The sequence below is a fragment of the Carica papaya genome, chromosome 3 (genome assembly GCF_054855325.1).
Source record: "Carica papaya isolate Zhongbai chromosome 3, ASM5485532v1, whole genome shotgun sequence".
Lineage (NCBI taxonomy): Eukaryota > Viridiplantae > Streptophyta > Magnoliopsida > Brassicales > Caricaceae > Carica > Carica papaya.
The window spans coordinates 31,222,739-31,243,765 of NC_142311.1; the positions used below are offsets into that span (position 1 = coordinate 31,222,739).

General features: G+C 35.7%; 1 protein-coding gene and 1 long non-coding RNA gene across 3 annotated transcripts; one reads left to right on the plus strand and one right to left on the minus strand.

Moving 5' to 3' along the window:
- Positions 1-8,689: 8,689 nt before the first annotated feature.
- Positions 8,690-10,825, minus strand: LOC110819991 (acyl carrier protein 1, chloroplastic-like). Its single transcript, XM_022049352.2, has 4 exons — positions 10,640-10,825; positions 10,184-10,294; positions 9,420-9,542; positions 8,690-9,021 (listed from the first exon to the last, which is right to left on the minus strand). Exons 1-4 carry the CDS (start codon positions 10,703-10,705, stop codon positions 8,893-8,895), a joined length of 429 nt encoding a protein of 142 aa, XP_021905044.1. The 5' UTR covers positions 10,706-10,825; the 3' UTR covers positions 8,690-8,892.
- Positions 10,826-16,932: 6,107 nt separating this feature from the next.
- LOC148268565 (uncharacterized) lies at positions 16,933-18,984 on the plus strand. 2 transcript variants are annotated; one of them, XR_015817504.1, is made up of 4 exons: positions 16,933-17,316; positions 17,527-17,597; positions 17,842-17,938; positions 18,909-18,984. It is a non-coding gene; the product is annotated as an uncharacterized LOC148268565 (long non-coding RNA). The 2 variants fall into 2 exon arrangements; XR_015817503.1 differs by lacking the exon at positions 18,909-18,984 and having other exon boundaries at positions 17,842-18,092.
- The last annotated feature ends 2,043 nt before the right edge of the window (positions 18,985-21,027 follow it).

Here is a 21,027-nt window from a genome sequence, read left to right on the forward strand (position 1 = left end):
TCTTGCTCCCTTTAATATATGCGTTTTAGCTGTAAAGTAAGAATATCTTGGATGTTTTCTATTGTACAGTGAAAGCTTTGGGTAGCCCTCTAACTCCTGTTTAGCGACTGACAATAGACCGGCTAGTTTACGGTTGAATCTGTTCAGGTAGCAGAGTTTAAAAAAACAAGTTTTTTCGTTACTAAAAAGGTCGAGGTCAATGATATTTAAAATATATATGCATGTGCGGAGAAGTATGAGGTGGTATATGTTATTATGAGAATCAGTTATAAATAAATTTCATAAAAAAACAATTATGAATAAAATTAATCTCTATAAAAAAATGTTATAGTTTTTCACCGTTATTATTAAACTATTTTTTTTTTCATTTTTATCTATTTACATATATTTTTATTTATTTATAATTATATATGGTAGAATATCTAAATAATATTCTCATGTAGCAAATAAAACCTTTTTTTAAAAAATCATTTCGAGAACCAGGAGTTATACTAGTAATGACTGAAAGGTTAATGCTACATGTGGTGGTTTGTCTTACTATATAAATGCATTGGTTGAAGCTCGTGTAGTTGTTGGTGTATGTAGTTAGGGAAAATATATAATGTCTGTGATATAAGAATATTTTTGGGAGAATAAACTTTAGAGATAAAATCTATTTCCCAAAAAAAATTTGTATTAAATTACCAAGAAAAATATAAGAGTAGAAACGTACCTTCATCTATAAAGAATTCTATTGTGAGTTGGATTTATGACTTAATGATCTTCTATTGTGAACAACAAAAAATTTTCGCTCCAATTTTTCTATAAAATTTTCCCCTCTCTCTTAAAATTTTTAGATAAGTGCATTCTTATTTGTAATTTGAGATTGTAATCACTGTTAACTTTGCAAATTTCTTAATTTTTAATTTGTTTTAGCCTAAAATTGGAAATTATATATAATTAAATTATATACTTTATAGCATGTCAAAAAGTTTACATTTTAAATTTTATTCGATCTCTTTAGTTAGATTTAATCTTATAATAACATATAATGTACAATTATTATTAAAGATATGCAAGTCTACTAAAATAATTGGGAGATTATATCCCATGTGTAAGCTTTATTTTGTTCACATCTGACTTATTTTTTGTTTAATTATGTGACTAAATTCTAAAACTGTTAACTGAATGGATCTCGTGTAGTTCATTTTTTGTTAACTTCCGTACCTACAGGGTTCTCTGACCTTGTAAGATGTATTGTCTCGAATGGATATGTTGGTACTGCAAATGGTAGAAAAATGAAACCAGAGTCACCCTTCCCCCATGCTTCCCAACCCCCCATCCCCCACCCCCTTTCTTTATGGTTAGTTTAGTATCTCTGCCCAAAAGGACCAAAGATAGCTAACATCCGGCAACCAGAGCTTCCACCAGAATCACACTCCTCTTGCTAAGTGTCTAATTCCATGGTTATAGTTTCCTATTCTTGTGGCTGGTGCTTGTTTAAGAGGAAATGAATTATTTTTAGATAAAGTCATTAAATTACTATAAAATATTAGAAGATTAGTAAGAGATATGATTCTCATAAGGACTCTTTTCATGTTTTCTTATAAGATTGTCTTTTTTGCTGGTTTGTTAGAAAAATTATATTCTATAGTATGTTACGTGATTTTGAGTTCAAATTAATTACACTGAAATATATTAAATTTAATGTTAAGGGTGTAATTATTTTAACTGTAATCTTCCCTTGAAAGTTAGAGGGGTATTATGTTTAAAAGGCATTAATAGCATCACCCTTTTTGTTAGTCATCTACCCTTCACTGACTTGTCACCAAACAGATTTAGTAATCCTGGAGAGAGAAAATGTGTATGACATTCAAGTTGCAGGGGACTGTGGACTTTCCTTTTTAACTATGCTTCAGATAGCCGACTATCAAGATTTAGTCAGGGTATCCTAACATGTGCATTAGATACATGCACAAACCTGCTGATTATATTTGTAGGGAAAAAGCCTCGATATCTAGTTCTGCTTTTCTCATTTCTTTTCTTGCCAATCTTGTCTTTTTGGCTGGGATATATAAATATATAACGTATTAGTATTTTTTTTATTGGATTTACGAATTTCGACTGACACCTCTTTGACTATTGTTTAATAAATAAGTAAATTACACTTATTTCGTATTGTTAAATTTTATTGTCATTTAAAATTTTTAATTTTCGTGCCAGTTTAATATTATGCGTGTTGGTTTCTTTTTCAATTATTTTACGTAAAATATTAGTTTTTAAGTTATATTTTTTTTTTGTTTTGATATATTTATCTTGAAGTTTCACTCTTTTGTATTTAGAAATTTAAATATGTATTTGTAAATTTTAAAAAATTAAAAACCTTATATAAAATAAAAAATTTAATTATAATGTACTTAATTTGATGAACCCCGTGATCTGCGGTGGATATTACTTTTCATGAATGAACAGGTGTACGATAATCCCAAACGGATCCTAATCTACCTACGGAAAAGAAAACAAAAGCCCTTACCATTTTAGCTTATCTTCAGATGCTTTGATTCATTAAGAAGACTTTACATTATAAACCTTTTCTTTAGGTCATGGGATTTTGGCAATTATGTGCATAAGGAAATGGTCACATTCTGACATGTGGGTCTTGGGTTACCTTTATAAAAAGGAAAAGAAAATGAGAAGAAGAAAACTCCCACTGGCAATTTGTTGGATATGACAAGATTACTGTAGGTTTTTTCCGTACCATTCATCAGGTGAGATCTGAGTCGCTAATTACAGAATCCTGAGTGATAAACTTGAATTATTGTTTGCATGGTTAGAGTTAAGTTTTTCTCTTTCCTAAGTAAAAGGTTGGTTCATACATCAAATGCACATGAAAGTTCTTTGAAAGGGTCGGTGCTTTTGGACTATATGAAATAAAATATAATTCTGATGCACAAAACTATTCTGTTAATATTGGCAGAAGTTATCAAAAAAAAAAAACATATAATTCACTATCAATTGTTAAAAGATGTTCAAATTACACCTTGAATTTTTTTTCTAAATTTCATTCACATATAACTGAAAAAAAAATTAAAATCAATACTTTATTGTTAGTGAATATTAATATTGTTAAATGTTAATGCATGAATAATGACATAAATTTATTTTAATTTATATAAATATTACTTAAATAACATGTAACATCTACGTGAACTGATTTAAAATAATACATTTTTGCCATAAAGACCAAAATTTCCAATGTAAAGCTCTTGATCCACTTCTCCCATCCTTCACTATTTTTGTCATCATCCACCATTAATTTTTTTGTTAGAATATAGTTTCACTTATAGTTATATCTTTTTTGGAATTCATTGTGTGCCCCATCTTTATATCAAGTGGTAGTGTACTCGACGGAATAGTAATAATTCATAAATAAGAGTTATAAACTTTATAAACTAACTTTTATAAGAAATAACTAAGTTAGTATATGTGCTGCTGTAAACCAAAAGACAATTGGCGAGACAAAAGATATAAATTGTGATATTGAGAAAATAAAAGAAGCTTATTCCATACCTTATCTGGTATGAGCGCCAAATATACCATTCCTCGATACCCTGTCCGGTATGGAGTAACGTTCACGGTTGAATTTTCTATGTACCCGGTCCGTCTACTATCTCCCAAGATATTCAGTAAGACAACTATTTATTAATTTATATAATTAAGCAATTTCTATTTGTATATTAATTTCACATTTCATAAATTAACTATAAATCATGTAAAACAAGCGATATATGCATTAAGGAAACACAACTGAATTATTTAACTATTTTAATATATTATTATGTATTTAAAGCTGTACAAGTAAATAATCAGTTAAACAAGACAAATAAATAATTGATCGGTTTCGGTTTTATTAATGATCTATAATTATTCGTAAAGTTTTTTAAATTTCATAAAATACCATATTATTGATCATTAAGTTTTAATTTCATAACAGGAAATATGGTGATAGATTCTTACCCGAAACGATGTTTGAAATATCATACTTTCTACCACGTCTCCTAGCGATTCTCAGATTTTTTGAATTTTTCTACGGAGATTAAACACGCTTTACGTACCTAAAAAATACCAAAAAAACTTAAAATCAGTATTAAAAATCCTTCATGCTAATTTTGAAATTCCGGCACCGCCACCCACGGCGGTGGTTTGCCTCGGCCTGTTTGTTTTTAGCTGGTTTATGCTGAATTTACACGTATCTCTACCAAAAAATACATTAGCGAACTTCAGTTGGTCGAAAAAATCAGAAAATTGAAACCTACCGGTGGTAGAGTTTTCGAGTATGGCGGCTTTGCTGGCTCTCTTTCGCAGTTGGGATTCCTCATTCGGTCAACATACAGAAAATAGAACGGTGAACACAATGGTAGAGAAATCGTATGAAACGGGAACTGGGAAGGGGTTCATCGGAGGAGGTTGCAGGTTTTGGACTGCCGCGACCCTGCTGATCTTTGTCCGCGATTTTCCGCTCACTTGTAGTTTGTTTTGCTCCAATATAGCCACAGGTTACTTATAATCGAATTCCCAGCGGATATGAGAGTTTTTATCTTTTTTGGCTGTCGGATGTGGTTTTGGTGCGGCAACGGTCGGCGGTCGGCTTCCTTGCTTGGCGTCTGGTCCTTCTTCTCTGGGCGGGAGAGTTGGGGAATGCTGGCGATTAGGGTTCGGGTTTCGTATGATGCGAAATATTTTTACTCATCATGCCTTAATCTGATTCGTCCATCGCGATTGATCTCATATGTTCGATTGCGCATAAGAAGGAAACGAATCTAAACCATTTATCGTGTTTGATCTCAATCGTTCAATCGCGTCTAAGGGAGAAACGGATCCGTACCGTCCATCCGCACGGGATCGATCCTGGGCTGTCTGATTGCAGAGCACGCAGATTGCTAGCGTGGCCTCTCGCGTGGTACCGACGTCAGCGTGCCTTGCCATGGTCTGGTTCGTCGAGGTTCCTAATTGGGTAGTCCTACGTGATCGAACTTTTTCTATTTACATTTTGACCCTTATATTTTTAATTTTTCTTTTTAAAAACACTCATAAAACTTAAGTTTTTACCCATTTTTTTTAAAATTATTTTCAGTTTCGTTTCGAATTTATTTTTTCTCAAATATAACAAAAATTAAATTAAATTAAATTATAAAAAAAATATTTTTTTATATATTTTTAAATTGCTAAAATTTATATCGAACTAATTTTCAAGCCCGAGTATTACAAGAATAGAAAAATCTTACATGTAACCTGAAGATCATAATCGTCTATTTACAGACAAACTCTGCTTATAAATTCTTTATATTCTTATTTGACTCGTTACAAAATTAAAAATTAAAAATTTGATTTCTATATATAAAAATAAAATTAACACTTTAATTTGATGCATTAAGTCACAATATACTCTTAATTATATCAGATTATTTTTTAACTGAATCTAATTAATTTAATATTTTCTTATGTACGATAATTTAAACATATAAATTTACCACGTGAATTTAAAACACAATACTAGTGTCTACCTGTGGTTTGCTTTTATTGAATTTGGACTAGTTTTTTATGACAGTTTTGGACTTTCCAATTTGACCTTTGATCATTTTTCTTAGTTTAAGATGTTATTTTTTAATGATTTATATATCTCTAAATTTTTATGTATTTCTCTTCAGAAATCTAGATGCATGCATATATATATATATATATTAACAAAAATAAGATTAAATTTTAGTTCTAATTTTTGAAAAAAAATAAATAAAAAGTTAAAAATGTGGTAAATCCAATTTTTATTACCAAAAAAAATTCAGGTACCTGATTCCATTTAAATTAAATAATCTTAGTTTAATTAAGCTCGCAGTAATTAGCCGGGAGAAGGGGACGCTCCAGCACCAAATTCACGGGCGTAAATTGAAGGAATCCCAATCTAACAAACACATCCCAACAAAAACAATTCTACCCCCTCTCTGTCTTTTCCCCCTAACATGCCAACCTGTATTTTCTCATCACAACCCACTCATCATCCTCCACGTGGCACTCGACCCCACCTCGGTGACCTAGTCATTCTTTTTAAGCACCTTCATCATAACTCCTACAAAAAGCCCGCATCTCTTCCCCCCAAAAAATCATATCGATGCCGATATATACATATTTATATAATTCATATATATAACACTTGCGCTCTTCTGCTGATTTGTTCATCATTAGACATGGCCTCCTTTTGGTTCCTCTTACTTCTCATCATTATTATGTTCATGCCCTCATCTCCTTCACCATCTTTACCTTCTTCTTCCGAGCTGATCAGTTCCTCGTCATCAAAAACTGCCACTAATGTCCTTTCTGAATTCTCAACAGACTTTCCTCCATACCAAGTACTCTCACCGGACATTGCTCCACTCCTGCCGTCTCCCGGCGGAATAGTGCCGACGACAGGCTCCACCATCCCCACCATTCCATCCAGTCCCAGCCCGCCTAATCCTGACGCCTTCGACAGTTCGCTTGTTCCTGATTCTGCACCTTCGCCATTTTCGTTGCCAGATTCTCTTGCCGTGAAAGTAAACCCAGCTGGGTTCTTAAACTTAGCGGTTTTTGCAGGGTGGGTAATGCTGCTTAGAAATGCACAGTACTATAGCCGGTAGAAACTGAGACCAGATTGATATTTTTCCATCTTTGTTCAGTTGAATCTTCTATTCTTTTTATGTTATATGATATGATTATTGTATATGTATTAGTATATTAGTACTTTACTATACACTTTATGGTTTGGTGAGGATTGTTGTAATTATCAGTAGAGATCGGATCATCATAATTATTTATGATCTTCAGTTCATTTCTTCTGTTTTTGATAAACCATTTGAACCATATGCATTGAACTTGAGGAAAAGGAATTGTTAATGCGTGTTGAGATTCAATTTTTAGAATTCATAAAGCGGCAGATAGAATATATTACCCAACAATAGTATTTGTGAATTATATGGATCAACTTTTTCTTCTTCAAGTGGGGGATTGATTGGGTTTATTTTGGAATCATATGAATTGTACTGATTTCAAATGTGACGAGATCGGCATGTGGAGGACACCTAGTGATGAACAGAAAATTGGTATCTTTTTTCTTTGAATAATTTGGTAACTTGTCTCCTACATTATTTATTTATTTATTTATTCATATTTTGAGTGGACTGGTGGTGGTTTAGGTAATCTGTTTTGTCTGTTTTGAATGCCATGAAGAGCGAGGAGGGAAACCTCTTTTAAGTTGTATTATAAAAAAGATCATCTAGCTTTACCGTTTTAACAAATAGATAATAATTATTATTATTATTTGGTTGGTGTATTAGAAATAACTGTTAGATATTTAAAAAATATAGATAAGTTATTTTAATTTTTTATTAAAAAAAATTATAAAAATAAAAATTTTAACACTCTGATCAGATTAATAGAATACAAATGATTTGCATTGTAAAACAACTAATCATGTTTATGTTTTTAAACTAAATAATTAAAAGAGAGAAGAAGCCAGCCAATTGATACTTGCAGCATTGCTTAAAATATTAAAAGGCTAACAGCCCAACCCAAAAATATTAAAAGGCTTCCTCCCAATAATGTTTATATTACGTAAAAACACAGAATGAGATGACAAGAGATAGTTTCTCTTTCATGACAATTAAGCTTTTCTATAAAACTCACAAAAACAACGTATTTAAATTGTATAGTTGTGTGTTTTTTTTTTTTTTTCCATTTGTGGTTTTTTAAATAGACGGGTAAACATCGTTAAAAAAGAAAGAAAAGAAAAGAATGATTTTTCAGATTTCATCAGATCAAGAAATGGATTTAGAAAAATTTCTCCTTTTTCCGAGAATTAATTGCAATTCCTTTCAGGACACTAATTTTATGTTTCTTGTATCAGTTCTAACCCATTTTGACATAGCTATCATGCAATTCGCACGTATTAGCACAACAAGACCCGACTTTTTGTGCACTTGAAAGTTAGGTTGCCAAAATTTTACCTATACAGAATTGCATATAATAAATGAATTACGCTCAGATTGTGTTTGGTTTGAATGTATTCTTTTTTTTTTTTTAGTTTGTAAGTACTAGTAATTTCACATGTAGAATTGAATTTACACATTTACTTTGTAATTCAATTAATTTCATTTATTTTTTTTAATTCCGCAAAAATAAATTTATATTCTGATAAATAAATCACAAAATCACTTAATTTAAATTACTTGTAATCAAAATATTTTTTATTTAATTATATTCTTATTCTTATTTATTGAAATTGAAATTCAAACAAAATTTAATATCAAAATTAGATCATAAAATTTTTAGACCTCTAGATCTTATATAGAAGAACCTATCTTCAAATTTTGGAACGTTTCTATTTTGGCAAAGTTTTTGAGTTATTTGAAAGAATTTTGACTGCAAAATTTTGATAACCAATTAGCGATGATACCAGATTAGATTTTCAGAGGATTCTCTAAAATCCTAATTTGATCCAGCTTTATACGCACAAAACTCAAAATCCATTTGTCCTGGATTCTGAATGAATTTACCCGATTGAATCCCAAAATAAATATTTATAACCAAGTGATTAATAATTTTAGTTTCATCTTCGAGTTTTTAGACCTAAAATGAGAACTAAAAATGTCGTTCAGCTTATTTATTCAATACGTATAGATTCTGTATAAAATGAAATTATTTTTATGACATATTCAAGCCAATACACTTAGCACAAGAAGAAAGAAGCCATAAGACTTCCATCCTACATATAAATTAAAAGTGAAACAAGAAAGTGCAACGAAAACCAAGATTAACACCTAGAGATTAAGAAAGATGAGAAACGGAACTATGCCGATCTAATCCCCCAGGCTAACCTATTCTTTAAGCACTCTTCTTCTTCATGAGATCTTCAATCATATCGGCTGCATCTTGAACGGTGGCGATGCTCTGTGCACTCTCCTCTTCCACACTGATTCCAAACTCCTCCTCAAGTCCCATCACAATCTCAACCTAAACACGAGAGAACCATTTCCATCATTTAGCTGACCAATATAAAATTCCGTTGATGCATAACACTGTCCCAAGAAAACACGAATACTACAGGATAAAAACATCAAACACAATGTGGACCAAGATGAAGGCTTATAGTTGAAAAAGTTGAAGAACGATTTCATTGAAACAAGGGAAAATGGGAGTGTTTGGTCTTATTACATATTAAACGATGCTGTATATTTTGTGACAGCTTGTAATTTGATTTTATTCTAATGTTATATAAAATCATCTAAATTCGATTTCTTTTTCTCATGTTATTTAAATTTTCTTTCGGAAGACATCTGCAGTGTTTGAATTGTAACAGGAACAAAAGCTACAGAATGCAAAAAAAATTAGGAGGGTAGATATTAATTTACTGTGTCAAGAGAATCAGCTCCAAGTGCTGCAAACTTTGACTCTCCGCTGATTGCAGAGTCTTCTGGTAATGCAAGTTGCTTCTTCACTATTTCGCACACCTTGTTCAATGTCTCTGGCTTGGCCTGAGCAAAAGCATCAGGATTCATGCAAATTAGTCATAAAAAGGGTTAGACTATGGTGTGTTATAGTCATTATGACTAGTAACTAATATTGTATCAGATAACTTTACAGCATTAAGGTAGCTTTGCCCAAACAGAAAAAGATAAACTATAAAATATTGAGTACTGCATAAAAGTACTATAAGTACTACGAAATGCCATAAAATTAGCCTGAAGTCATTTTTAGCTCTAGCAGGACTTGAATATTAAGACACAGACGGGTTAAAGCTCAAATATATTCAGCCAAACTTCATAGTCACAAGGACAATCCTGCACAAAACAACTTATTATACGGCTAAAATTAACTAAATACTTTCTCCCAATAAAAGTAATAATAACAAGAAGCAACGATGCAACTCTTCTCAGTAAATATAAGAGATAAGGACCCCAAGCATGCAGGTGCAGCAATTGGAGGGAGATTCATCATGGTAAATTTACACAGTTAGAAACATATAATGATCATATGCAATAGCTTCTTTACTAAAATTTTGACATAATTTCTAGAACGCAAAGAAAAATCCATTCAAATCCTGAATGCAGATGGAGAAAAAGAGAGCAAAAAGCTGAAAGAAATGGATCACATTCTCAATAGAACTAAGGCATACCGCGCATGAAACTTGAAATCGAGAGCGTCCTGGCTGCAGCCTAAGAGAGGTAAAGCTTTTCCCATGGATAGGAAGTGAAACTGATCGGAGACTAGAGATCCTAGGAGATGCCTGCTCAACATTAAAACAGAGAACAATGAATAAATCCAATGCTTTCCCCAAACAAATCGAAAAAAAATCTTCATTTAATCAGCTCTCAAAACTTGTAAATCCAACGATTTCACGATCAAATACATCAAAACACATGAAGTTCGAGAAAATAAATCAATCAAACCCAAATACAATCACTACCAACCCGAAAATCTCTGAACAAATAAAGCCGAATCCAATAGAGCTTATAAAATTTACGATCGGGAACTATAAAATTTTCAATCAAAACGAAATTCGTTCCAGATTAAAGCGACAGATTGCAAAATGAAGAAGAAAAACACAACAGAGATCAGGACTTAGTTTAACCTGGTTTTGCCTGAAGGAGCATGAGAATGAGCATAAGGTGATCGAAGTTCCGGAAACTGAAGCCATTGATGGAGAAAGAAGGGTATGAGATTCTCAGGCTTTTCCTTTGAGAGAGAGAGAGAGAGAGAGAGAGAGAGAGAGAGAGAGAGAGAGAGAGAGAAGGGTTTAAGCGGAGAAGACGAAGAAGGTAGCTTGAGTGGAAGCGTGAGAGAAGGCAACGTTATTTATAGACACGATTTGCATTGCCAGCTTTTAAGGTGGTTGCTGTTTGTTGGTTGTTTGTGCTGCTTCGATTTCATCGAAACGTGATTCGGGTGTTTGGATACACTTGTCTCTTTAAACCTAAATCCGGATAAGGTAATCTCTGCCACGGTCTGGTGTTCTTGGGATTTCCATTGTTTGGCTACCTCAACAAATTTTTTGACTCCTTATTTTAATTTTCTTTATTGTCGTTTTATCATTTTAATTTTCTTCAAAAGTCATTTTTACCTAAAAGCTCGGATTCAGTCGTTTTTTCCCTACGAACTTTTCTCCTTATTTTCAGGATATTTTTGGGTGAAGTTAAAATAAAATTTATTTATAAATTTATATTTAATTAAATTATTTTTAAAAAATATAAAAATTAATTTTATATAAAATTTTATGCTAAACTAAAATAATATATTTTAAAATTTTAATAATTAATAAAGAAGATGCAAATGTAACACGGAATATGATTCATCGAAGAAAACAGTATTGAAGGGAGACAGCGTAAGAAATAAAATCCAACGTGATACAAGTTTTTTCCCAAGTCAATTTAAATTATCATAAATGACATGTTAGATAAATTGCCAAGTAAATGCATGTGTGTGTGTATATATATATATACGAACTGAATATATTTGTATGTATGCGCGCGCACACACACACACGTATATATATATATACATGTGCATTAAGATGTGAACGCCGTCTTTGTTTTAGTAATTCGTGTACCGCCTTGACATTAACGTCTACTAAACATTGAACTAAATCATCCGGTGCTACCAAAATTTATTAGGAATATTTTGAAATAAAGATAAGTAAAAGGGTTAATAAGCTAATGTTTTGTAAATAAAAATAAAAAATAATTATAAAATAGCTGTTTTTAAAGTTAAGATAAATTTTAGAAAAAAAAAACAAATATTAATTTCTATGATAATTTGAATAAAATAGTAGTGTCTAAATGAACTACGAATTTTTCTTTTCGGGATTTGAAATTCATTTTACCCAATCCAAATATCTATTAAGAGTCCCATTAAAAACAATAAATTACATTAAAATTTTTAAAATTTAGTTACTGATACAACTAAATTTAGTAGAATTAAAATATCAACGTAGTTGTTAATTTCAGTACAGTTATAAACAAACTAATCCTCTACCCGTGTGTGTTATGTACGATTTATAATTAAAAAAATTAAACTATTAAATTAGAATATATACATATATATATATAGCAATGGATTAATTTTAATGGATTATATGTTTATGACTCTAAACTAAATGAATAGTTTTATTTTAGGATTGTTTAATATATGTATCATATCCCCAAGTTTTTTACATTATTCATAATATAAATGAAGATTACATGATTTTATATGATTCATACTGTAAATGTCTAAAAATAAAAAAAATATTAAAATTTATTAATTAGCGGAAGCAATTTAGAGTTTAATATTACATTTATTGCACAGTTTACTTAAAATGCCTAATAGGAATACGGGAGACGGAGATGCAATCTTCTAACTAGTTTTTTTACTGTTCGAGAATTAAAACTTGGTTGTTCTGATCTAAAATGATTAATAATAAAAGAGTGAAGTACACTATCTCAATAAGAATTCAACTTCTTACAACTAATACAGGAAAATCAAATATTTGTAAAAATCGTAAAATAACTAATGAAACTCATTTTTAAATAAACTTATTTAACTGAAAATGTTACTTTTCTTAACTTACTTGTGTAACACCCAAAAATTTGTATTTTATTTTATTTTTATTTTTTTAATTTATTTTAATTTTATTGGAATTTTTGTTTAATTTTATTCTATTTTAATATTTATTTTATAAGGTTTTAATTTAATTTAATTTAAATTAATAGAAATAAAAATAATAATAATAATAAAATAGGGTAAAATTATTTTTGGGATTTAATTGAAATTGATTTTGGGAAAAATATGTGAAAATTTAGATTCTGGGGGTATTTTTGAAAAAAAAATCGAAAACCGAGAGTCAAAACGTAATTTAGAAAAATAGTGCCACGTCAGCAGTCCCGGCCACGTCAGCAGTCCCGGCCACGTCAGCAGCCCCGGCCAACCAGGACACGCCGCGTGGCAGGGACGCTGACGTGGGAAGCCACGCGGGATGGAGACACGTTGGCGATCCGCATGCGCGCGATCAATCGGCCCAGATCCGTTCCCGCGCGCACGGATGGCCGAGATCAAAGACGCGCGTGGACGGTCCAGATCTCACGCGTGCTGACAGTCCAGATTTGATCACGCACGGACGGTCCAGATTAAATCATAATGGACGGCTCAAATTAAAAGGAGAGGGTTATAAATAATCGCATCCACACCCAACCCCAAACCCTAGCTGCCAGAACCCTCACCGGAGAAGATGACCCAGGAACCGGAGGAACCAGCCGCCGCACTGGAGGACTTTTTGGTCGCCAAACGAGGTAAAATTTCTCCTCTTAGCTCGTTTTTCGATGCCGAACCTCCCTGTGGCTAAATCAGAGCCAAACCACCAGCAGATTGGCCAAAAAATACCGTCGAAGTCCAGTGGCGCCGCCGCGGGTTTTCTCGATTTTTGCCTCCGATGAGGCACTTCCTGTTTCCCGTTCGATGTAATTTTTATACCACTGTGACCACCGTCCTTTTCTCTACAGGTTGACTGGAACAAAACACCGAATCGCAACTCACGCCGGAGGAGCCGCTGTATCCGAGAGCTTTGCCGCTGGTAAGTCTCGATTTTCTAGAATTTTTTGGCCCACCGAGGGCTCTATGGGTGTTTTATCACAGGAACCAATGCAAGTTTGGCCGAATTCGGCCAAAAATAGCCAACCCGAGGCGGATCGCCGCCATGGGCGGCGGCGCCATCGCTGGAGCACGGCAGAGCCGCCATGCCAGAATTCTGAAATTGGCCGGAAGGGCCCTAGGTCTGATTTGGAGTTTTTTGGGGACATGTGCAGGTACCGGAAGTGTGTTTCAGTTTCTGAAGAAAAATTCAGGAAATCTAAGGACTGCTCATAGGCGTAGTGAGAACCCGATTTCAGACTTCGAAACAAGTAACGATCTCTCACCCTATTTCCTATCACGGCATTAAATCCTAATAAATGATAAAACGGTATTTCATGAATTAATAGATATGTATAATTGATTAAGGTTGCTAATGGAGCCCGAATCTGATGTATTTGTCGGTCTGTTTCTGTTTGATGTATTTTGCAGTTTTGAATGCAGTATGGTGCCTGATATGTTTATTCTATAGTTTTATATGCATGAATCATAGTTTCATTTATTATGCTTTGAATTATTGTGAACTCGATGTTGTGTTGCCTTGTTTGGTGTCCATTACTGGTTTACGTATTTGTGTTTGATTGGATAATTAAGATTAAGAAAAATGGTAAAAAGGTATGTGAATTGACAATGGATAATGTCAACAGTCTTACTAGATATCCTGAGAGATGGTGGACGGATTAGGTCCATAAGGAACCCTACCGGGAACGTGGTCTCTCATATCGGATGGGGTATGAAGACTTGATATGTTTTGGTGTCCATACCGGACGGAGTATGGGGACAGCCCGTTTCACCCTCATACCGGATGGGGTATTGAGGTTTATGGTTTTGGCGCCCATACCGGACGGAATATGGGGACAGCCTTGGAATTAAGTTATTAATGTGAATGGTTCGAATGTAGCGAGGACCCCCTATGGATTCCCATGGATACTAGTAGGCTGATAAAAAAAGGGAGGTAATTGTTGCCTAATGATTGAAATACAAAAGCATGATATGTGTTATGTTGCAGAGTGTTGGTGATCTTATGATATTTATGATGTAATTATTTTCATAAATTATTTTCATGAATCTCACCGAGGTAGGTAGACAGTAAAGGGTTTTATTATTGATAAATGAGTTTGTTATAAATTATGCTCCATTGGTCGTTTTTGTTTTCTACCAACCTTTACTTCTGTGACAGTGAGATAGTGTGATGTCTTTACTGGGCTAGTGCAGCTCATTCCTTACTTAACCATTTCATATCAGGAAGACTTAGTTCCCGAGCCCGTTCTGCAGGAAAACGGCGAGCAGAAGCAACAGAATTCATTAGTTTTTCTTACAGCATTCATTCATAGTATTTCCTTTAAGTTAGTTTATTCTTTCATACTTTAATCCGTTTTGGTTATTGTGTAAGGGATGTTAATCATAATCTATTTTATTTCGCTTCCGCACTTATAATAAATATATATACATTTTCTTTTTAATTTCTGGAGCCGTTACAACTTGTAAGTTCTTAAATATCATTTACGAAGATAAGAATCAGAATAGTAATCTACACTACGCATTCTAAAAGACCGAAAACAATGAACCTTTATCATTCAACTGGCCTACCAGTGTCGTTGGGAGTCCATAGGGGTCCCCACTGCACGTGGACCAAATATTCATTATATTAATCAAATGGACGTCCTCATACTCCCTCCGATAATGGGCACCAAATATACAATCGCCTTAACATCTCGTCCGGTATGAGCATAATCAAACAATTCCCAATCTCTTTCGATATGTGACTTCTTAACTCTGTTCAACTAAGGGTAACGACCACGATAGGGTTTACCTTATGCACCAAGTCCGCACACTCTTTCCTAAGGCACCTAGTAAACCCTGTTTATTTGACACAATAGACTCATACATATACTTTTCATTATCTACTATTTAGCCCTAAGGGGCATTTACATCTATATCATAATCATATGGATGCACATTTCAAGATAGGTACATGAATTAATAATGTATTATATCGATAGAAAAATGTTACATACACAATAGAGTGACCGACAACATAAATTGAGAAAACTTACCACGTTAGCCATAGATTTAATATAACACCCAGCTAGCCCAATGTTTTTTTGGCCCAATCCAAAGGACCCAAGCCCATAGGCCAGCCCCACTCTTCTCACCTATAACACAGCAAAAAGAGGCAGGGGGTGTTGTAAGGTCTTTGTAGGTTTAGGAGTTAACTGGGTGGACGGTGAGGATTGGATTGGTAGGATGAAGGGCTGAGATTGGATGGGAAGGAAGATATATAAATAGGAGTGGGCTGAGGAAAAAAAAAAGAAAAAAAAAAGGAAAAAGGGGAAAAAAAAAAGACGGTCAACAATGAAGGAAGGAGAGGGAAGAAGGGAAGGAGCGATCGATAATAGAGGTTGAAGAGGCGTACCAAAGAAGAGGACTTTACCGAGCTAGGTAGAGATGGAGGCTAGAGATAAATTAATTTTAATTCTCAAATCTTGTTATGGTAATATCATTTGAAGTTTTATTCAGGTTGTTTGATGGATGATTTTAAGTTGTGAGGAAGTAAAAAGATGAGGAATGGAGAACGAACTGAGTGGAAGTGAGGGAGAAAGAAAGGAGTCGGCCGAAATGGAGTTAGGTTGAATTGTATAGTAGGATTAGTGCGATTTTGCCGGTCAGATACATTGAGGTATCGATATTGGTACCGGTGGAGGTGAATACGGGTGCGCCGATATTGGCAATGATAGAGAGGGAAGTTGCGGCATCGATATTAGTGCTAATAACTGATTTCATGTGTGGCCGAAATGAGGCCGGTGGGTGTGCATGTGTATTGTGTATTTTACGGTGATGTTTTACTTGAATATTGTAATTTGTGTATACTACTGGTGGATGTGTGTGTATGGGGCAGAGTGAAGGCCGGTGTGTGGCTGGTTTAGGCCAAGATGTGTGTGTGTGGTAGAAATTAAAGCCGGTGAGTATGTGTGGCCACAGGAAGGTTGATGTGTGTGTGTGTGTGTGTGGCAGTATACTACCGATGTTCGTGGCCAGAAAAGGTCAGTGTGGGTGTGTGGCCCCAAGAAGGCCAGTGTGTACGTATGTGGTAGTATACTACCGATATTCATGGCCAGGAAAGGTTGGTGTGTATGTGTGGCCACAAGAAGGCCACTGTGTGCGTATGTGGTAGTTGTAGCACCCGGAAAGGAGGAGGAAAAAAAAAAAGAAAAAAAAAAGAAAAAAAAAAAAAAAGGGGGGGGGGGGGGGGGGGGCCACGTCAGCAGCCACGTCAGCAGCCGCGTCAGCAGCCACGTCAGCAGTCCCGGCCAACCAGGGCCTGCCACGTGGCAAGATCGCGTCACTCCGAAAAGAGCCACGTTGGCGATCCGCGTGGGTGCGATCCGACGGCCCAGATCAATCACGCGATCGGACGGCCCAGATTCAAACGCACGGACGGCCCAGATTCAATCAAAAACGAACGGCCCAGATTAAAACGAAATGAACGGCTGTGATCAAAAGGCAAGGGGTTATAAATAGAACCTCCACACCAGACCAAAAACCCTAGCCGCCAGCCGCTCGCCGGAGAAGACGAACCAGAGGCCGACCGCCGCCACCCGCCGCCACTCGCCGCCGCACCGGGGAAATTTCCGACCGCCGATTGAGGTAAATTTCATACCCCCGACTCGTTTTTCCCCGCTGATTCCTCCTATGACCAAATCGAGGCCGAAATCCTGGCCAAACGGCCTGAATACGCGGCCGAAGCCCAGCGGCGCCGCCGCGCCCCCTCTCGGTTTTTGCCTCCGACGAGGCCCTTCCCGGCCTCCGTTCGATGCAATTTTTATATCACCGTGATCACCATTCTTTTCTCTACAGGTTGACCGGAGCCGAATCACCAAAACACGAACCTCGCCGGAGAGCCGCTGCACCCGAGAGCGCCGCCGCCGGTAAGCTCCGTTTTTCCGTGATTTTTTTGGCCCCCCGAGGGCCCTAGGGTTGTTTTCTGACAAGGACCAATGCGAGTGTGGCCGAATTCGGCCGAAAACGGTCGAAAACAGTCAACCCGAGGCGACTCGCCGCCGCCAGCGGCGGCGCCGTCGCCGGAGCACGGCGGAGCCGCCGTGCCGGAGTTGCGATTTGGTCCGAAAGGGGCCTTGGGCCTAATTTGGATTTTTTTTGGAACACGTGCAGGTACTGTTAGTGTGTTTCAGTTCCCCGGGAAAAATTCAGGGAAAATTAGGGACGGCCTGCAGGCGCACTGTGAATCGTATTCGGATCTCGAAAACAAGTAAGGACCCCTCACCCTATTTCCTATCACGGTATTAAAGTTCAAAATGATAAAACGGTATTTCTTGAATTAACGCATGTGTGAAATTGCTTAAGGTTGCTAATGGAGCCCGAGTCTAGTGTGATTGATGATTTACTGTTATTTGGCCTGTTTTACAGCTTTAAATGCATTATGGGGTTTGATGTGTTCATTTTATAGTTTCGAATGCATATATTACTGTTTTATTAATTATGGGTTGAATGACTGAAGAACTGATACTGTATGTTGTCTGTTCGGCATGAATTACGATTTGCTTGTTTAAATGTGAATTGATGATGCTTATTGAGGAAAAAGGGAAATGAAACATTGTATAGACTGATAATTGTATGATGGGGTCAGCCTGACTAGATATCCTGGGAGATGGTGGACGGACCGGGTTCGTAGGGAACCCTACCGGGATTGTGGTCTCACATGCCGGACGGGGTATGGAGATCTTATGGTTTTGGCGCCCATACCGGACGGGGTATGGGGACGGCCCGTTTCACCCTCATACCGGACGGGGTATTGAGGTTTATGGTTTTGGTGCCCATACCGGACGGGGTATGGGGACGGTCCTGGAAACTGATTATGAATGTTAAAGGTTAACGGGTAGCGGAACCCCTATGGGCCCCCACGGATACTAGTAGGCTGGTAAATGAGAAAAAGATATGTTGTACAATGATTGAATTACAAGAGGCGTGATAAGTGTTATGTTTTACAGCTTAGATTATTCAATGATTATGATGATGTTATTGTTTTTCTCATATTGTTTTCATAAATTCCACCAAGGTAAGTGGATGGTAAAGGTTTTCATGTTAATAAACGAGTTTATTGTAAATCATACTCCATTGGTCTTTTTGTGTTTTTCTACCCACCTTTACCTCCGTGACGGTGAGATATCGTGATGTTCTTACTGGGCTAATGTAGCTCACTCCTTATTTAACCATTTCAGATCAGGAAGACATGGTTCCCGAGCCCGTTCCGCAGGAGGACGACGAAGGGGATACCTAGAGACTCTGTAGTCATACTCATAGTTTTATTTTCGAGTTTCTCTCTTAGTTAGTTTAATCTTTTATATTTTAAGTGCGTTTCTGGTTTTTCGTGTAAGGGATGTTAACTGAAATTTTGATCTCGCTTCCGCATTTGATATATTTAAATACTCATTTCATTTTAATATTTCCGGGGCCGTTACAGTAGTATACTGCTAATATTCGTGGCCAAGGAGGGTAGATGTGTGTGTGTGGCCACAGAAAGGCCGGTGTGTGCGTGTGTGGCAGCATACTGCCGATGTTTGTGGCCAGGAAAGGTCGGGGTGCAGGTGTGGCTGAGTAAAGGCTGGTGGATGGCTGAGCAGAGCTGACAGTGGAGTGGAGGAAATTAAATGTGCGTGAATGGCTAGCCAAGGCCGATGATGGTGTGTGTGTATGGCTAAAAAGCCTGGACGCATACGTGGCTAGATTGAGGCTGAGGAATGGGCGCGGGTGATTGACCAGGATTGTGGGAGCGTTGAGTGGTTGGAGGTGGTGTAGGTAGTGGGATTATATGTGTATGGGTGGTGTTGGGACTAGAATTAGAGTGGAACCGAGAATGGCGGAATGGGGTTAGAATGTTGGTGAGAGGAATGTAAGGGTGGGAGTTAGATTTGACACTAGACTAGGTGTTCAAAATGTCTTTTCATATCTTGTTTGAGTTTTTAATTTATTTTATTGGGTTAAAGTATGCTCGTTGTATACCATTTGCAGATGCAGTAGGTCAGAAGACAGAACCAAAACCCCAGCCAGTAGGACCATACCTAGTGGAAGCAAATTAATAGGAAGCTAGATGCATGTTGGATTATACTGGATATTCATTCATTTTATATCTCTGTAGTAAATAGAAACTTTTTCTGATTCTTTTCATTTGCTACCTTGATATGGTTGAGTTGAAAAACGAGTTATGAATTTTTTTTTAGATAGATTTGATGATTGAAATGCACAAGGAACAGTTGGTCTTGGATAAATTTATAAGTAAGGAATTCGAGAATAATGTGTGTATTATAAAATCCCTAGGGGTGTTACACTTAAAGCGAATAAATTAAAGTAAGTAGAACAGTGAATAGATATAATAAATGATTGAAGAAATAAACACTGCAATTAAAACTCAAACAGGTATAGACTGATCGGTTACTTGCTCCATTGGCCACCTATATTTAATTAATTAAAGGATCGCCAATTAACTAAAATTTTCATTTATTATTAGCTTAGATTTAATTTAATCGTAACAGGAAAAAAAGGTGAGAGATTTTTACTCTGGATCGGTGTCCAAAATACCACCTTTTTTACTATGCTTCCTAGCAGTTTCCGGTTTCTAGATTTTTTGAGTTTTTCCGCTAAAAACAAAACTTATGTCAAAATAATGTAGAAATACGCAAAAAAGAGAAAAATCTCGCCGGAGGTTGATTTAGGATTCCAGCACGGTGGTGTCGTCGTGCTCCACCGCTAACTCTTCCTTCAACGACAGCTCTTCCTCTCGGTCAGGTCAGTTTTGATCGGTTCTAGGTGAAAACCTGTTCAATTCGTGGTTACGCGGTGTCTATCGATGGGAAAAAAAAGAAAACAAGACTTACTGGTGTTTACGATCTCCAGCACGGTGACTCAGCCAAGTTCTACTGCTCCTCATTCGAGCCTCATGGCTTTTTCGGTCACCCTGTGTAACGACCCCAAAAATTTAAAAAGAAATACATATAATAATTTGAGTGCGAAAGCGAAATAAAGGTTAAGGTTAACATCCCTTACACGATAACTCAAAAGTACTAACAAACATCACGGAACAAATTTTCTGAAAGAAATACAAAAAATGGAAAAAATTAAGAAAAGTATAAAATATCTAGCATCTACTCGTAGTCTTCTTGTAGATCGGATTCGGGAACCGAATCCTCCTTATCTGAAATGGTTAAATAAGAGGTGAGCTACACTAACCCAGTAAGAACATCACAATATATCGCTGTCACAGAAGTAATTGTTGGTAAAAAATCAAAAATAACCAATGGAGCACAAATTTTAAATAAATTCGTTTATCATAAATAAAACTAT